The following is a 14,936-nucleotide window of genomic DNA, read 5'->3' on the forward strand; positions in this document are numbered from 1 at the left end:
TTATGTTGAAAAATAAAAAAAAAAATTACTCAAAAAAAATTGTTTTTATACTTCATTCTAAGGACTTATTGAACTACCCTCGTATAATATTGTTTTCGTTCAAATTTCTTGCAATATAACTTGAAAACACGTATAATTATGGAAAATCGTAGAAAACATTTTCTCAACAAATAATTTGCTTATCAAAGATTTTGTTTTTTGTGATTTGTAACCTAATTAAAAAGTGAGGCTCCACAACTCTCTTAAAAATCTTAACAGCTTTTTAAAATTTTTTTTTTGTTTAAATCGCTTAGTATCTGTGGACTGTACGTTATTTTGAACCAAAAATGTCACTTCTTCCCACTGTTTTTAAAAACCGGTACAATTTGTTTATTAAAATTTTTTTTTTAATGTTGATTTTTTTAAAGGGAAAATGAAACTACGCCCGTTTTAATAACAGTGCATGCTTTGAATTGTAATATATATATATATATCTCGAAATGATATACAAGTTAAAATACATGATGAGAATATATTCGTGAAAGCCGAAGGAGCATTAACTAAAAAGAAGTCACTATCACCAAATTACTGTTGTCGATGCTTTGACCTTTAATTTTAAAAGGTCTGTGCACAAATGTGCAATGTAATACAAAAACCGAGCGCGAAGTAAATACTTTATCGAGCGCGGAGAGTTAGATAAATACATAATCGAGCGCGAAGCGCGAGAACCAACATTCGCGCGCCCTAAACGTGCTCAAACTAGCTAGTCGCGCGCGCAGCGCACAATGAGAATGTGCCTGCGAACTGGGCAGATTTTTTAAATCTACTTAAGGGCATGTGATACTTACAGTTTCCCCGGCTTTTTTCCACAAAAATGAAAAATTTTAAAAACTGAATTCGGAGATGCTATATTGTGCTACATAAAAATTTTATGCATACGCATTATTTTGAGGTTACGTCGTTTTTCATCTCTGCCTTTCCGATAATTTGGAAATTATTTATGAAATAAACTTTTTTGATTGCCTGCAAACAAGGTTAGTTCCGTGAGATTAGTTACTATGTTTATTTTTAAGTTCAAAGTTTTTGGCCAAAAATATTGTGTAGTTTGAAGTAACGCTCGGATGAATTGCAACACACATAACCTCGAAATATACACGCACGTTGTTAGCAATATCAACAGTTCTTTGATAAAGAAACTCAAAAAAAGTGTGTGGAGACGTCCGTTAGCATGTTCACAATCATTTTCCAGATTTTGAAGGCAAAATATTTCTTATCCTAGAAAACAAGCCGGGGGAATCTAACACTGAAAAAATTGATGCTATTTCCTAAGCGCTATGCAAATTGATCAGATTTTGTTAAATTAAAACTGTTTCGAATTAACCTACAAAAAAGCGTGTGGGGACGTCCGTTTGCATGTTTGCTATTATTTCCCAAATTTTTAAGACAAAATATGTATTATTCTAGAAAAAAAAACCTGGGGAACCTAAAACTGGTGCAATCGACAATTTTCTAAGTATCACATGCCCTTACGTTTAAAATTATATTTGTACCTTTTCAAAACTTATAAATATTTTTTAATATTCTCAAGATTCAAATATATTATGTTTTCAAGTTTTGAAAACTTAAAATTAATCTTTTTTGATAAAACTGAAATCATTTTGCTTTTGAATCTTATACATACTTTTTATAACATACCTATTAGGACATCCAGTAGTGTTAGTGGCTGCTCGATTTATCAGTAAAGTTATATCTTCAAACAAACATATTCGTAAATCAATATCACTATGCAAATCTTGGCTCTATACGACAGTCGCAGGCTGAAGTTGCATGAGTGGGGGCAGAGTGGGAATAATTGTGCCTGAGGATGGCCAGAGTACGGTATGCATACATCCAAAATGTGGATCGCCGCTGGGACTCTATTCTTCACTCTAGCCGTCTTCCTTAATTCTATTGGTAAATACATAATAATATAATATTATGCCTATCATTTTTAGTACATCATTTATAATACAAAAACACAATTACAACCAAACTGAAAAGTTTCACGTGAAAATACATGTGAAAATCAACTTGAATTTGCACTATTCATCGGTCTGCCTCTGGGCACGTTGCTATTCACTTTACCAGAATATACTTGTTTCGAAAATGTCCATACCATCTCAACAAATACAGAATTATATATTATCAGTTAAGTTTTGTCGCATTTTTACTCCTGGTAATGGTTCCTACACTCCCAATAACCTTCCTGTCCTTGCTTATAGGTCTGACCTCCATCTATTTTTCTGTCAGTGGCAAATAAGCTTAAAAAATGCTGCTAATTAATTAATTTTCTGTGCTATTTTTGTCTAGGGCAATGTTTCAATGTGTTTTCCTTATTGCTTTTTCACTTCTTTTTTCTTTAAACATCAGTTTTATTAAAATAAATTTAATTAATTTAATTTTGAGATCCGTGTTCTCCAAGCTTGTATTCAATCTGCTCAAAGTTATCTGCAAGTCATTCAATGATTCCACCGTAATATTCTTATCGCATATGCAAAAACTAAATCACACACCTTCACTGTTTTGAGATCCAGACCTTTGTCGAAGAGGGCCATTTATATACTGTAATTTTCATGAATGTAATGAAGAGCCAAGAACACAGCGCACCCTTGCTTCGCAAACTTCCTAATATCAAACCAATCATCCAGTTTTCAATTTACCCTTGCACTAGCGTTTTCTTTATGAACTTTTCCCTTGCAGATTAGAAAAATAATCGCCTTTTTTCCATTCAGTTAGAACGTTTCAAATCGCAACGCATGTATTCATCCATTTGCTCAGTTTCGCAGACAAATAAGCATCGCCATTCTCAAGAGCCCTAATCTCACAGTGAGCGAATGTTTGTATGCATCAAACAAATTTTGTTTAAATCAAGCAAATTATTTATTTAATATGGGGTCAAGAAAATGCTTCTTTCATTCAAATCAAATTTTTTCCCCTAATTTTTTTGTTTGAAATAAATACTTGTTTCGTTTAAATAAATCTCTTATTCAAATGAAGTAAAGTTTTTATTTACATTGAATATATATATTTTAAATTAATTATAGAATTTGTTCAAGTGAAGCAAATCTTTTTTTTACACTTAACTTATTCAATACAAATGTTTAATTCTGCTTAATTTTGAACTCTGTGCTTCTCATACATGAATTAAACAATTATTAATTAGGATAATGAGAAATCAACCAGAGGTAGACATTTGGATTGAAATAATATAAGTGTTCCTGGTTTTAAGTATACAGCAGTAATTATAGTAGAAAAAACATTATTTATTTCATAAATTATCTTTATTAAGAAAGGAGGTTAGAATTAAAAAAGACTCACGTCTGAAATCTGCAACTATATCAGAGGTAAAAGCCCAAGAATTCAAGTAGTTACTAAGCTAGAGATATTGCGTCCATTTTCAATTAATTAAAAATTTTACAGTAAATTAGAACATTTAGAATAACACAATACTGAAAAAGGCTAATGCCCTCAAATCAATCACAGGAATCAATTAATTTAGGTTTTAGGTTAGTTACTTAGGAACCTCTAGCAGCGCTTTAGCACGCCTAGTGGAACCTTGTAGTACTGCTTTTCTTAACTTGTATTTTTACTTTTCGGTTCTTTTCTCGACAATCATTTTCTATCCTAATTCTCTTGTAATTTCTAATACCTGTAACATTGAACTTTATTAGATACGCTCGCTTTTTTTCGTTAACAGCTACGCGGATTCTATTATTCCACTAACAATCATCAGTTATTCTACACTCAGAAAATATTGGGTTAAATAAACAAAATTTTGATTAATTTAAGACCAGAATATGGTTCTTGTATGAACAAAAAATATTTGTTTGACTCAAGGAAATTTTTTGGTAAGCAAAATTTGGTTGAATATGCCATATGTTTTGGTTTAACCAGATATCTTTTATTCAATCCAATAAAAAGTTTTTTTAATTTAAGCAAATATTTTGCTTCATCCAAAAGAATATTCTAGTTTTCTAAAGTAAGTATTATTGCTGGTCTAAGAAAATATTTTGGTTGATTTAATCAAAACTTGTAGTTCATTTAACCATATAGGACTCATCACAATTTACATTTCAAATGACTTACTGTGGAATTGTGTCATCTTGTGCTAATTATTTAACAGTTTATTCGACTGCTAAGTATCGCAAAATTAGACAATACCACGACAAAACATTTGCAAAATAAATTGTGCAGAATCAAAAATAGTTATCCTGTTTTACAAAAGCTTAATCACGCAATCTTAAGTAGTCCAACAGATTCAAATAATTTCACATATTTTCACATAATCACTTCCTGTTTCCAGATCACTTAGTTTCATAAAGATCACCGAGATGCGAACTCAAATAAATTATGTTTTTATGTTTTTTTCGCGATGCTACGAACTCTTGCATGTGGACTGTCAGCTTGAATTAGAGTAAACGTAATCATTCTACTTTCATTCGACCTTTACTTTTAGGATGCCTTTAACCAAATATTTTGGTTAAATCAACCAAATATTTTCCTTCATTTTCATAAAACGCTCTCTTAAATTATTTTGGTAAATCTGATCAAAAAATTGTGTAGAAACAATAAAATATTTTATAAAATTAACCAAATAATTCAACTAACAGCTTGGATCGACTGAGGCAAACGAATTTGTTCAACTAAACCAAAATTTTGTTTATTTCTCCAAAACTATTTCTGAAATGAGCCTAATACAGTCAACAGGACTATTTTGTTGAAAAAAAGAAGATTGCTCTCTTGATCAATTTAAAAATTAAAAATAATTGAATTACTTTCAATAATCGTATTACGCAATATGAATCAACGATAATTCAACTATGTTTCAGTAAACTTTCATGCCGTTTTTTTTTAATATGCAATTTTTTTCTGCGTATGTGTCTTCCGGATTATCCTATCTAATTACTCGTTCATCTCATAAAGAAATTTTATCTTCACTTCTAGTTTCTGAAAATTATATATTTTGATTTACATCTTCTTTGTGTTTCTAGTTATATTTCTTCCCAATCCTTGATATCTTGGTTCATAAACACCTCCCATAACCTTTGTATTTAAACCTAACCCACTCAGCTTCTTATCTGCTACAACCAAATCAACCATACTGTGGCTTCCACCTCTCCTCCGGGTATACGTGTGAATCATTGTCTGCTTCAACTTAGTATTTGTAATAAACAACAATTCTAACCAAAAGCTAACCAATTAGTCTCCATTATTATTAGTTTAGGTAAGACCCAGAGCTTTGTAAACCAACACAGCCATTATATCTTCAAGTATCATGATTCTTTTCCGCATATCGCAAGTACCCACTATGAAATCATTTACTGAGTTCAAAAAGGCATCTTTTCTTACGATACGTCCACCATGAAATAGGGCGTAGCATTATATAATAAATAGTTCAGTAATTCCTATTTTCATTCTAACCCACAACAATATAGGAGGTACAATTTTATATTCTTAGACATGCTGTTTCATTCTTTCATCAATAATGAGACCAACCGAGGAAAGGGAAAACCTTAACCAAATTTAACAAAATGGGAACAAAGAAGAATTCTTCAACCTTCATCAAAATTGATCATCAGAAAATATACTAAATGTTATATATGTTCGTAACGTTATTTCCAATAACTCTCCCCCCTGTGACCAACCGTAGTGTTTAGCGCAAACCTCTCTTCCTCTGAAATTGGTTACGTATGACATAATATTCTGCATGCATGTTCCTACATCACTATTACCTTTCGTATTATATTACATGTAAAAAATTGACCTATTTCTGTTTTTGCTTCCAGAATTAAGTTCATCACAGAGCTTTTGGGAATTATTTCCTGAAACCCTCTGTGACACCTTGCCTCCTATCAAGACACTTGAATATAAAGAAACTGAACCATCGTGGAATTTACGAAAACTCGTCGATAACAGGATAACTGAATTCATTTCAAATTCAACTTTAATAGCAAGGGCTAATGTCATCGTTGGCTGGCGGGACAAAGATAACATTGAACCACTATCTGATTTGTCAGGCGAAACAAATCATGTATTTGACACAAATCAAAAATTGTTTATAAAACTCAACAGAAATGACCTTAAGATACTAGGTGCTAACCGTCGTTTATCAAAAATTCGTACTCTTGAACAAGCTGATCCTTTACGCAGACCTACCCCGCGAGTAACTGTAGCAAATTCTGAATTAGCACTCACGTACCACACATCCGTAGAAGTGTCCACTCGAGAAACCCATCAAACAGGTCAAGCAAACCCGCAAGAAACCCCGCAAGTAAACCATGAAGGTACGCCACGATTCACATCATCTTAATACACTCTCTTTGTCCATAGCAATATTGTATACTGTTTTCTATGCCCTGCAAACACAAACCCACGCACCTTCACTGTCCCGAGATCTACACCTTCTTCGTCAAAAAGGGTCATTCTTATGCATTTGTCCATGAATATAATAAATAGCCAAGAAGACATAATGCAGCCTCGCCTAACACCCTGCCTAATATTAACTCAATCACTCAGTTGTCCATTTACACTACGCTCGCTTTACTACCTGCATGTGTTGGTTTTATAGCTTTTAGAAGCCAACCTTAGACTGCATACTCTTTCAGAACTTTTCAAAGCTTAATACTATCCACCTTATATATTTCTTTTGCCAGATGAAGGAATGCAATTTAAACTTTTTTGTTTACACAAAAACTTGTTTCTGTTAGTTGTATCATGTTTAACATCTGATGCGCACTTGATATTTCTGGCATTAATGCACATTACATTTTTTGAATTCGATGAGGACCACCTCCTAGTGGTTTTAACTATTCGTAATACATTATATAAAAATGAAAAAAGTCGAAATAATGACAAATAGATCTACAATAAAATTAAAAAATGTCTAGTTGCATATTATTCTTACATTATTTTCGACTTATTTTTCAATTACTTAAGCATTTTTTAATTACTCAAGCATTTTCCAGATAATTTCAACCTTCATCCAGCCCATATAAACATGCCCGATATTTGTGTACAACCCTCCGTAACAAATATTTTGCTGAAGGAATATTTTCAATGATAGAGTGAAAAAATTTTAATATAGATGGAAGAAACTTATTTTTGGTTTTTTATTTTTAAATAAATAGTTGAATTTTGAACCTAGAAAGATGAGTTCGTAATAAGAAAAGTAATAATTGATATTAGAGTCAAACTAAAATTCTTTATATCAAAAAACCCTAAAATTCATTCAAGAAAATTAATTCTTAACAAAATAGTTAAAGTCTGAAACAAAAAAGCAACATTTTTCCTTCAAACAATTAATTTTTTACCACAATGGACGAATTTTCAAGAAAAATAGTGTCATTCTTACCTTAGAAAGATAAATTCTAAATAGAAAATGTAATTGTTTATATTTCAACTAAAAAGATTTTATTTCAAATTATCAAAAATTTAATTTATTCACCAAAGAAAAATTATAAACAAAGTAGTTGCAGCCACAAGAAAAACAAATCATTTTGCAACCAAACCATTACTTTTTTAACCAAAAAGAATAATTTTATGCTAAAAGAGATGAGTTTTTAAACATATTTTAAATTGAGTCAAGTTATTCCTAAAATTCGAAAAACTCTTCCAAATTGAAAAATGGCCTCAAAACCTTCTAAATTTTCTTTAATATTTGAAAAAATCTGCAAAAATTTGTTGAAATCTTCTTTAGAAATCACTTTAAATTAAAAATGTTAAATTATGTTTGTATCTATCTTGAACTTCTAAATAGCTCCTAAACTAACTTTAATTTTTCATAAAATGTTATGATCTTTAAAATTCGGAAACATTCTCTTTAAAGTATTCGAAATTCTTTTAAAAATAATTTTAGAAAATCACTTAAAATCTTTTTCAATTTTCTGTTAAAATTCATTCAGAAACAGGTTTTCATAACATAATTATCGAGCGCGAAGCGCTGGTCTCGCAGTAAGAGCGTAATCCTTAAAGCCGAAAGTGCTTTGAGAACCTGCTTTAAAAATAAACTGAAAAACAGTTTCAGTTCCAATTTATGATCTCAGAGGTTTGAATCCCATTTTTCGGCGTAAGTTAAAATATTTATGATATATGAAGGAAATCTGAATGTAACCTCTAATGAGGCTTTAATCAAAAAATTTCCGCTGAAACTCTATTCCTCCCTTTTAAATTTTCAGCCCGTAAATTAATTTTCGTCCCTCAAATTTAAACTCCAAACCAAATAATTAAGTTATCAACTACAAAAGATAAATCTTTAATTTAAAATACCAGTTCTCAATTAAAAACGGAATACATACTTTTTTAGTAAAAGTAATAATTCGCTACAAAAAAGGAATTTTCTACAAAATAGTTAAATTTTTAACCAATGAAATTAATTTTCAAATAAAATTTAAAGAATGTAAGGAAAAAAATGTATGTTTCTCAGGACACAAGGCAGAAGTGAAACTTCGAAGGAATTTTCAAGTGGAATTTACTTTGGGCAGGTGGATTCAGAGAATTCTATTGAATTCCAAAAATTTCACTAGTTCTATGAATTCCGTGAATTTCTTGAATTCAATTATTTCCACGAATTCCGTGAATTCCCCGAATTATATGAATTCCGTAAATTCTATAAATTCCAGGAATTCTGTGAATGTCATGAATTCTATAAATTCCCTGAATTCTTTGAAATAAATGAATGGCGTGATTTTTTGTAAATTCCATGAATTCTAGGAATTTTCTTAATTCCATGTATTCCATGAATTCCTTCGATTTCATGAATTCCTTGGATTATATTCTATGTAATACTATTCACCTATTTCTGTTTTTGCTTACAGAATTACGGTCATCCCATATCCTTTGGGAATTATTTCCTAAAACCCTTGGTGACCTATTGCCTCCTATCCGGACACTTAAGTATAAAGATACTGAAACAATATGGAATTTACGAAAACTCGTCGGTGTCAGGCTATCTGTGTTCTATCCAGATTCAATTTTAATAGCCAGGGCTAATGTCATCATAGGATGGCCATACAAAGATCTTATTAAACCACTAACTGATTCATCTGGCGGAGCAGATCTTGTATTTGACTCAAACCAGAAAAAGTTTGTGAAACTCAACGAAAATGACATTAAGATACTAGGTGTTGGCTGTAGCTGGTCGGCAATTCGTGTTTCTGATGAATCTGCTACTTTACGCAGACCAAACCCGCAAACACACTCTACAACAAATCATGAATTAGGACAAAGGCACATTACATCCTATCAAGTATCCAGTAGAGAAAACCACCATCAAATAAGACAAGAAGCAATCAATCAAGAAAGCCGCCGAAGATCAAGCCTGGAAGCAATTCATAAAGAAATCTCTCCAGCGATCCGTCGACGATCAAACTCTCAAAAACACGACGATCCGAATTGGCTAAGTCTTCGATTATCCGGTCCAAATTAAGATATAGTCTAAATATGCTCTATACGTTTTCTGAATCTCGCCCCTTGTCGCGAACGAGATTTTAGTTTATATCCTTCTCTTTAAAACTAACTGCGATAAATTACACGGTTTTTTTTTTCTGAAATTTGAATCCTTAGCAGATGCCAACTGTTAGGTGTTAAAATATTTGTTTCCTGGAAATAACAAGCTGTGACAGTGAGATGTACTGTTTGTAGAGGTCAGAGTTTAATGTACTACCAAATTTAACAAAAATTTTTTTTTAAATTTTGACCCTAGCAGTCTCGAAACATAATATTTGAAGACTAGCTAGACACAGCTGACTTGAAAGAAAATTCAGGTAAAATAAAAGTACAATTTAAGACGAAATATTTCTATTCTAGATTTATCAAGTATGCCAACTAGCATGCGATCAATGATGTACAACCGAATACGACATTACTTGTAATCTAAACTTGTATCAAGGCGTTACAACCAAATTAAATTATAATACAAACCCATTCTTTTGTGATTATGACTAATAATAATCTAACAATGTAAGCAGTTAACACACATTCCATTTGCAACATATTATATTAAATCGCAGGTATGATTTTAGTACTTCCTATTTTGTTTAAATTGGTTCGTTTTATTACTCAAAGTTTAGAGGCGCATAAATTAAAAATCAAAATTAATTCTAAGGAAGGACTTAAATAGGAGATACTTAAAAGAGGTGTCCAGTGTAATGAAAGAGGAGAAGAAATCATGAAGATCGTAGAAAAAAATTAAGTAGAATTATTTAAGAAAAGATTTTTAAAACAACGATCAATTCTTTAATAATTATTTTTGAGCATTTTCATTGAAAATTATCTTATTGTAGCTAAAGACTAGTAGAACAGTAAATCAATTAAATTCCATGATGCGACAAAAAAAATGAAAAATGCTTTTCAAGGTATTCATTTTTTAAATTGTCTTTAAACTTTCTGGTGGTGTTAACTGATAAAAATGCATTATATAAAAAATGGAACAAGTTTGAAGAATGGCAAATTAATAGACAGTAAAATTTTAAAATGGCTACATGTATACTATTATTATGCTCTGTTTTTATTATTTTTCAATTACGTAAGACTTTTTAAGATCACTTCGACCCCTTTCCCTATCCATATAAGTATCCACGATAATTGTGTAAAACCCCTGTCACTTTTTTTTTTGCTGCAGAAAAATGCAAATTGCAATGTTAGATTTCCAACCGAGAAAGACGAATTCTCAACAAAAAATGTAGTTGTTAACATTTAAATTAAAAAAATGTGCCCGCTTAGCGTGCACATTTTCATCGTGCGCTAGGCGCGCGACGGTTGAATCTCGCGCTTTGCGCTCAGATATTTCTTCTTTGCATTTGGAATGCTTGAAAAAAAACTTTATCAAAAAGATCTCTTTTAGATGGCAGTATTTACATGCGTCTTCATATTCTGAATTGTCTACTTAATTAAGTATAGTCAAAGATTAAATTTCTCAAAGCTCTGTAGGCTTTGAGGTACACATTCTCATCGGGAAACTCGCGCTGCACGCTCGATTTCCGACAGACATTTATAAACAGGTTTTGTTGCATTTTTTTCTCGTAACTTTCGTCCTTTTTCCACACATTTTTTTTATTATTTTTTTTTAACACTATACGCGTCCTATCAAGAAGTGATTCTTAACGAAATTGTAGATCTTGTTTGGGATAACCATTTTTGTTAATTTATCTTTTTTCGTATCCTACATAGTTTGTCCACAAAATGGAATTTTTTATTTTCTATTATTTTTTGTGCAATCAAAATTTGTATTTTCGATTTTTGAAGAAAATCCAAAAATTGGTTACAATAATCTTGTAGGGCTTTCAAAAAGAAATGTTCTTCTTCTCTTGACTTTTTTTCATATCGTGCGTTTTTCGGCTTCAAATTTTGATTTTCGGTTGATTAAAAAAATTTTGAAAATGCTATAACTCTGATAATTTTCTTTATCGAAAAAATTCATAAGGATAAATTGTTTGCTCTTTTTAATATTATAAATATCCGTAGACAGAATTTTCAAATTCAGAAAAAGTGGTCTGAAAAATTTTCAACATGCGCTCACTTTTTGAATTTCTATCAAAAATGGCTGGTTCACGAACTCGTCCTTTCTTTTAGGACCTAAAAAAAGTGTGCCAAAGATGAATTTGATTCGTTCATTTTTTCGAGAGTTATCGTGTTTACGGACGGCCGGATGGACAGACAGACGCCATCGTGAAAACCTGATTTTCGGATTCAGGGGGTCTCAAAACGTGGAGATCCGTTGAAAAAGCGTGATGTCAAATTTCCGACAATTCTAATACTTTCTCAATCATAAATGATGAGAATGTAAAAATGTTAGTCTTAATCAACCAAAAACGGAGTTTTTAAAAATGTTTCAAACTGTGTCGAATTATTCCAAAAACTTGGAAAAATCTATCAAAATTAAAAAACATTCTCTTAAGATAGTTTTCATGCCAAAAGTCATTTATCTGAAAAAATAGGTTTTCTATGATTTTAAGAATCATAATGTCATAAATAATGTTTAGTTAAATAAAAAAACATTAGTTTCAATGAAAAATGTTAAAATTCATTTGAAAACATTGGTTTTAACAATTTTGTTTGCAATTGAATTTTTTACCGCCGCATCTTATCAATTTTTGAAACATGATTGCATTTTAATAAATAACTGTTTTTTGATTCCGGGAAACATTCTTTAGAACTCTAGTGTTTCTAATTCAAAATGACTATATAATCTTAATATATAATTATTTGATTAAGAAATGTATCCTTAACAAAAATTGTTCTAACGATTTCAGCCATATAAAAATTTACTTTAAAAATTGGAAACAGTTGAGCTGTAGACAATGTTTTCTTGGAAAAAATAAAGTATCTTTTATTAAAATGCAATCATTTTGTTTAAATATGGTAAGAAGCAATGGTAAAAAAATTACATTTCAAAAAACAGGGTTAAAATTAATATTTCTTTTTTGTGAATTTTAACATCTTTGAAAATAGCATGTTTTTTATTTGACATGATATCAGTTATAATATTTTTTTTCTTAAAATAATAGAAAAACTATTGTTTTTCAGATATCTGACTTTTAGCACGACAAATACCTTAAAATCGATTAAATTTTTCAGGTTAAAAATTTAGAATTCTACACATAAATTTGACTGTTTCTGCAGAAAACTAATCTTCTTTATTAAAAAATCAGCTTGTTGGTTTGATATTTAATTATTTGGTTCAAAATTTATATTTTTTGTTCTTTAAAAATTAATTTATTTAAGATAAAATTCAAAAATACCATTTTTGGCATACAATTTTGGTCAAAAATTCATCTTTTTCGTGAAATAATTAACTATTTGATGACAAATTCATCTGTTTAAAAAAAATTAATATTCTTCGTTCAAAAATCATCCTTTTGATTAGGAATTCTACTATTTTGTTAAGATTCTTTTTGTTTGTTAAAAATTAATTTCTTGAAGATTAAAATTCAGTTATATCATTTTCGATTAAAAATTTATATTTTTAATAAAAAATCAACTAATTGTGTGAAATTTTCTGTATTTTATTTTAAAATTCATCAGTTTTTATAGAAAAATAATCTTCTTGGTTAAAAATTTATCTATTTTATTAAGGATTAAATTACATTGTTGAAATTTCTTTTTAGTTTTTTATAAAGTAATTTATTTAAAAGAAGAGTAAATCATACAAGTTTTGATAGAAATTTGATATTTAAAAAAAAAATTGATCTTTCTTGGTTAAAAAATCAATTTTTTTTACAGCCCGTCTTTTTTGATATACAGTTATTATTGTTGCTTGAAAATCCATCTTTTTGATTGAGGATTCAATTTTTTTGTTTGGAAATTCCTTTATAATTTGTCAAAAACTAATTTATGCTAAATACAATTCGATTAACCTATTCTTCGAAAAAAATTGATATAAAAATTATCAAAGTTAGAGGATTTTCAAATTCCAAAAAAACCAAACGACAATGGACATTTGAATCCAAAAAAGCGTGATATGGGAAAAAGACGGAACTCAGAAAACTTTAATTTTTCAAGGCCCTACATGATTATTTCATTAACTTTTTGAATTTTTGAAATTTTTGTAATTCAAAATTTATCTTGCGTAAGTGGAAAATTCAATTATTGGTTTGAAACGTCTTCTTCTGTGTGAAATACTATTCTTAACTGAAAATTGATATTTTTGTTAAAATGTAGGGCCCATATCATGTCACAAGCGGCAAGTCTCTCTGCAGCAAGTCACACCCGAGGCATATTACATCTGCGGCATGTCACATCTGCGACTTGTCACATCTGCGGAATGTCTCATCTGCGGTATGTCACAACTGCGGCATGTCACATCTGTGGCATTTAACTTATGTGGCATGTCACATCTACGGCATGACTCATCTGCGGCATCTCAACCCAGCGGCTTCTCTCCCTCGCGGCATTTCTCACTGTGAAATTGACATTTTTACGGCATCTCTCACCAGTAAATATTCTCCCAGTGGTATCTCTCCCTTCCAAAAAATGTTTTATCTCCAATTAAAAATTACTGAACTGCGGCAAGCCTCCCAGGACGAATTGTCACATCTGCAGCATATCCTACCAGCGAAAAGTCTCCTCAGTGGCATCTCTGACCCGTCGAAAAATGTTCAAGTCCACATCAAAGTGGCAAAAGTGTGGCAAGTCTCGCACGACTGATTGATATACCTGCGGCATCTCTTGCCCGCGGCAAGACTCCCCAGCGGCATCTCCTATTCGGGAAAAATTTTGCAATCCACGTCAAACTGGAAAAAGTGCGACAAGTCTCCCAGGATTAATTGACACATTCGCGGCATCTCTCATCAGCGTCAAGTCTCCGCAGCGGCATCTCTCCTCCAACAAATTTTCTGAGTAGTTATAAAGATGGCAAAAGTGCGGAAAGTCTCCCCAGCGACATCTCTCCCCTAACAAATTTTCTAAGTAGCTTTAAAGATAGAAAAACTGCGGCAAGTCTTCCCAGCAGCATCTCTTCCCCAAGAAAATTTTTTAAGGACTTCTAAAAATGGAAAAAGTACGGCAAGTCTCCCCAGCGGCATCTCTCCCCCAAGAAAATTTTGTAAGGACTTCTAAAAATGGCAAAAGTGCAGCAAGTCTCCTCAGCGGAATCTCTCCCCCAAGAAAATTTTTTAAGGACTTCTAAAAATGGCGAAAGTGCGGCAAATCTCCTCAGCGGCATTTTTCTCCCAACAAATTTTCTGAGTAGTTTCAAAGATGACAAAACTGCGGCAAGTTTCCCCAGCGGCATCTCTCCCCCAAGAAAATTTTGTAAGGACTTCTAATAATGGCGAAAGTGCGAAAGTGCTGGAGAGACTTGCCGCACTTTTGCGATTTTTAGAAGTCCTTACAAAATTTTCTTGGGGGAGAGATGCCGTTGGGGAGATTTTCTGCAGTTGTTCCACCTTTGGAAGTACTCAACAAGTTTTTTTCGGGAGATA

General features: G+C 31.3%; 1 protein-coding gene across 1 annotated transcript; it reads left to right on the forward strand.

Annotated features, from left to right (window-relative positions):
* Positions 1-1,873: 1,873 nt before the first annotated feature.
* Positions 1,874-6,293, forward strand: LOC117182905. The gene is made up of 3 exons (XM_033376019.1): positions 1,874-1,932; positions 5,805-6,181; positions 6,231-6,293. Exons 1-3 carry the CDS (start codon positions 1,875-1,877, stop codon positions 6,291-6,293), a joined length of 498 nt encoding a protein of 165 aa, XP_033231910.1. The 5' UTR covers position 1,874.
* The last annotated feature ends 8,643 nt before the right edge of the window (positions 6,294-14,936 follow it).

Source organism: Belonocnema kinseyi, chromosome 2 (genome assembly GCF_010883055.1).
Source record: "Belonocnema kinseyi isolate 2016_QV_RU_SX_M_011 chromosome 2, B_treatae_v1, whole genome shotgun sequence".
Taxonomy (NCBI): domain Eukaryota; kingdom Metazoa; phylum Arthropoda; class Insecta; order Hymenoptera; family Cynipidae; genus Belonocnema; species Belonocnema kinseyi.

Bases quoted from the DNA above. Each gene is read 5' to 3' on its own strand.
- LOC117182905 (XM_033376019.1), top strand. From the start codon at position 1,875: ATGTGGATCGCCGCTGGGACTCTATTCTTCACTCTAGCCGTCTTCCTT. The intron at 1,933-5,804 runs GTAAATACATAA...TTTTGCTTCCAG, and splicing joins CGTCTTCCTTAATTCTATTG to AATTAAGTTCATCACAGAGC. The intron at 6,182-6,230 runs GTAACTGTAGCA...ACACATCCGTAG, and splicing joins TACGCAGACCTACCCCGCGA to AAGTGTCCACTCGAGAAACC.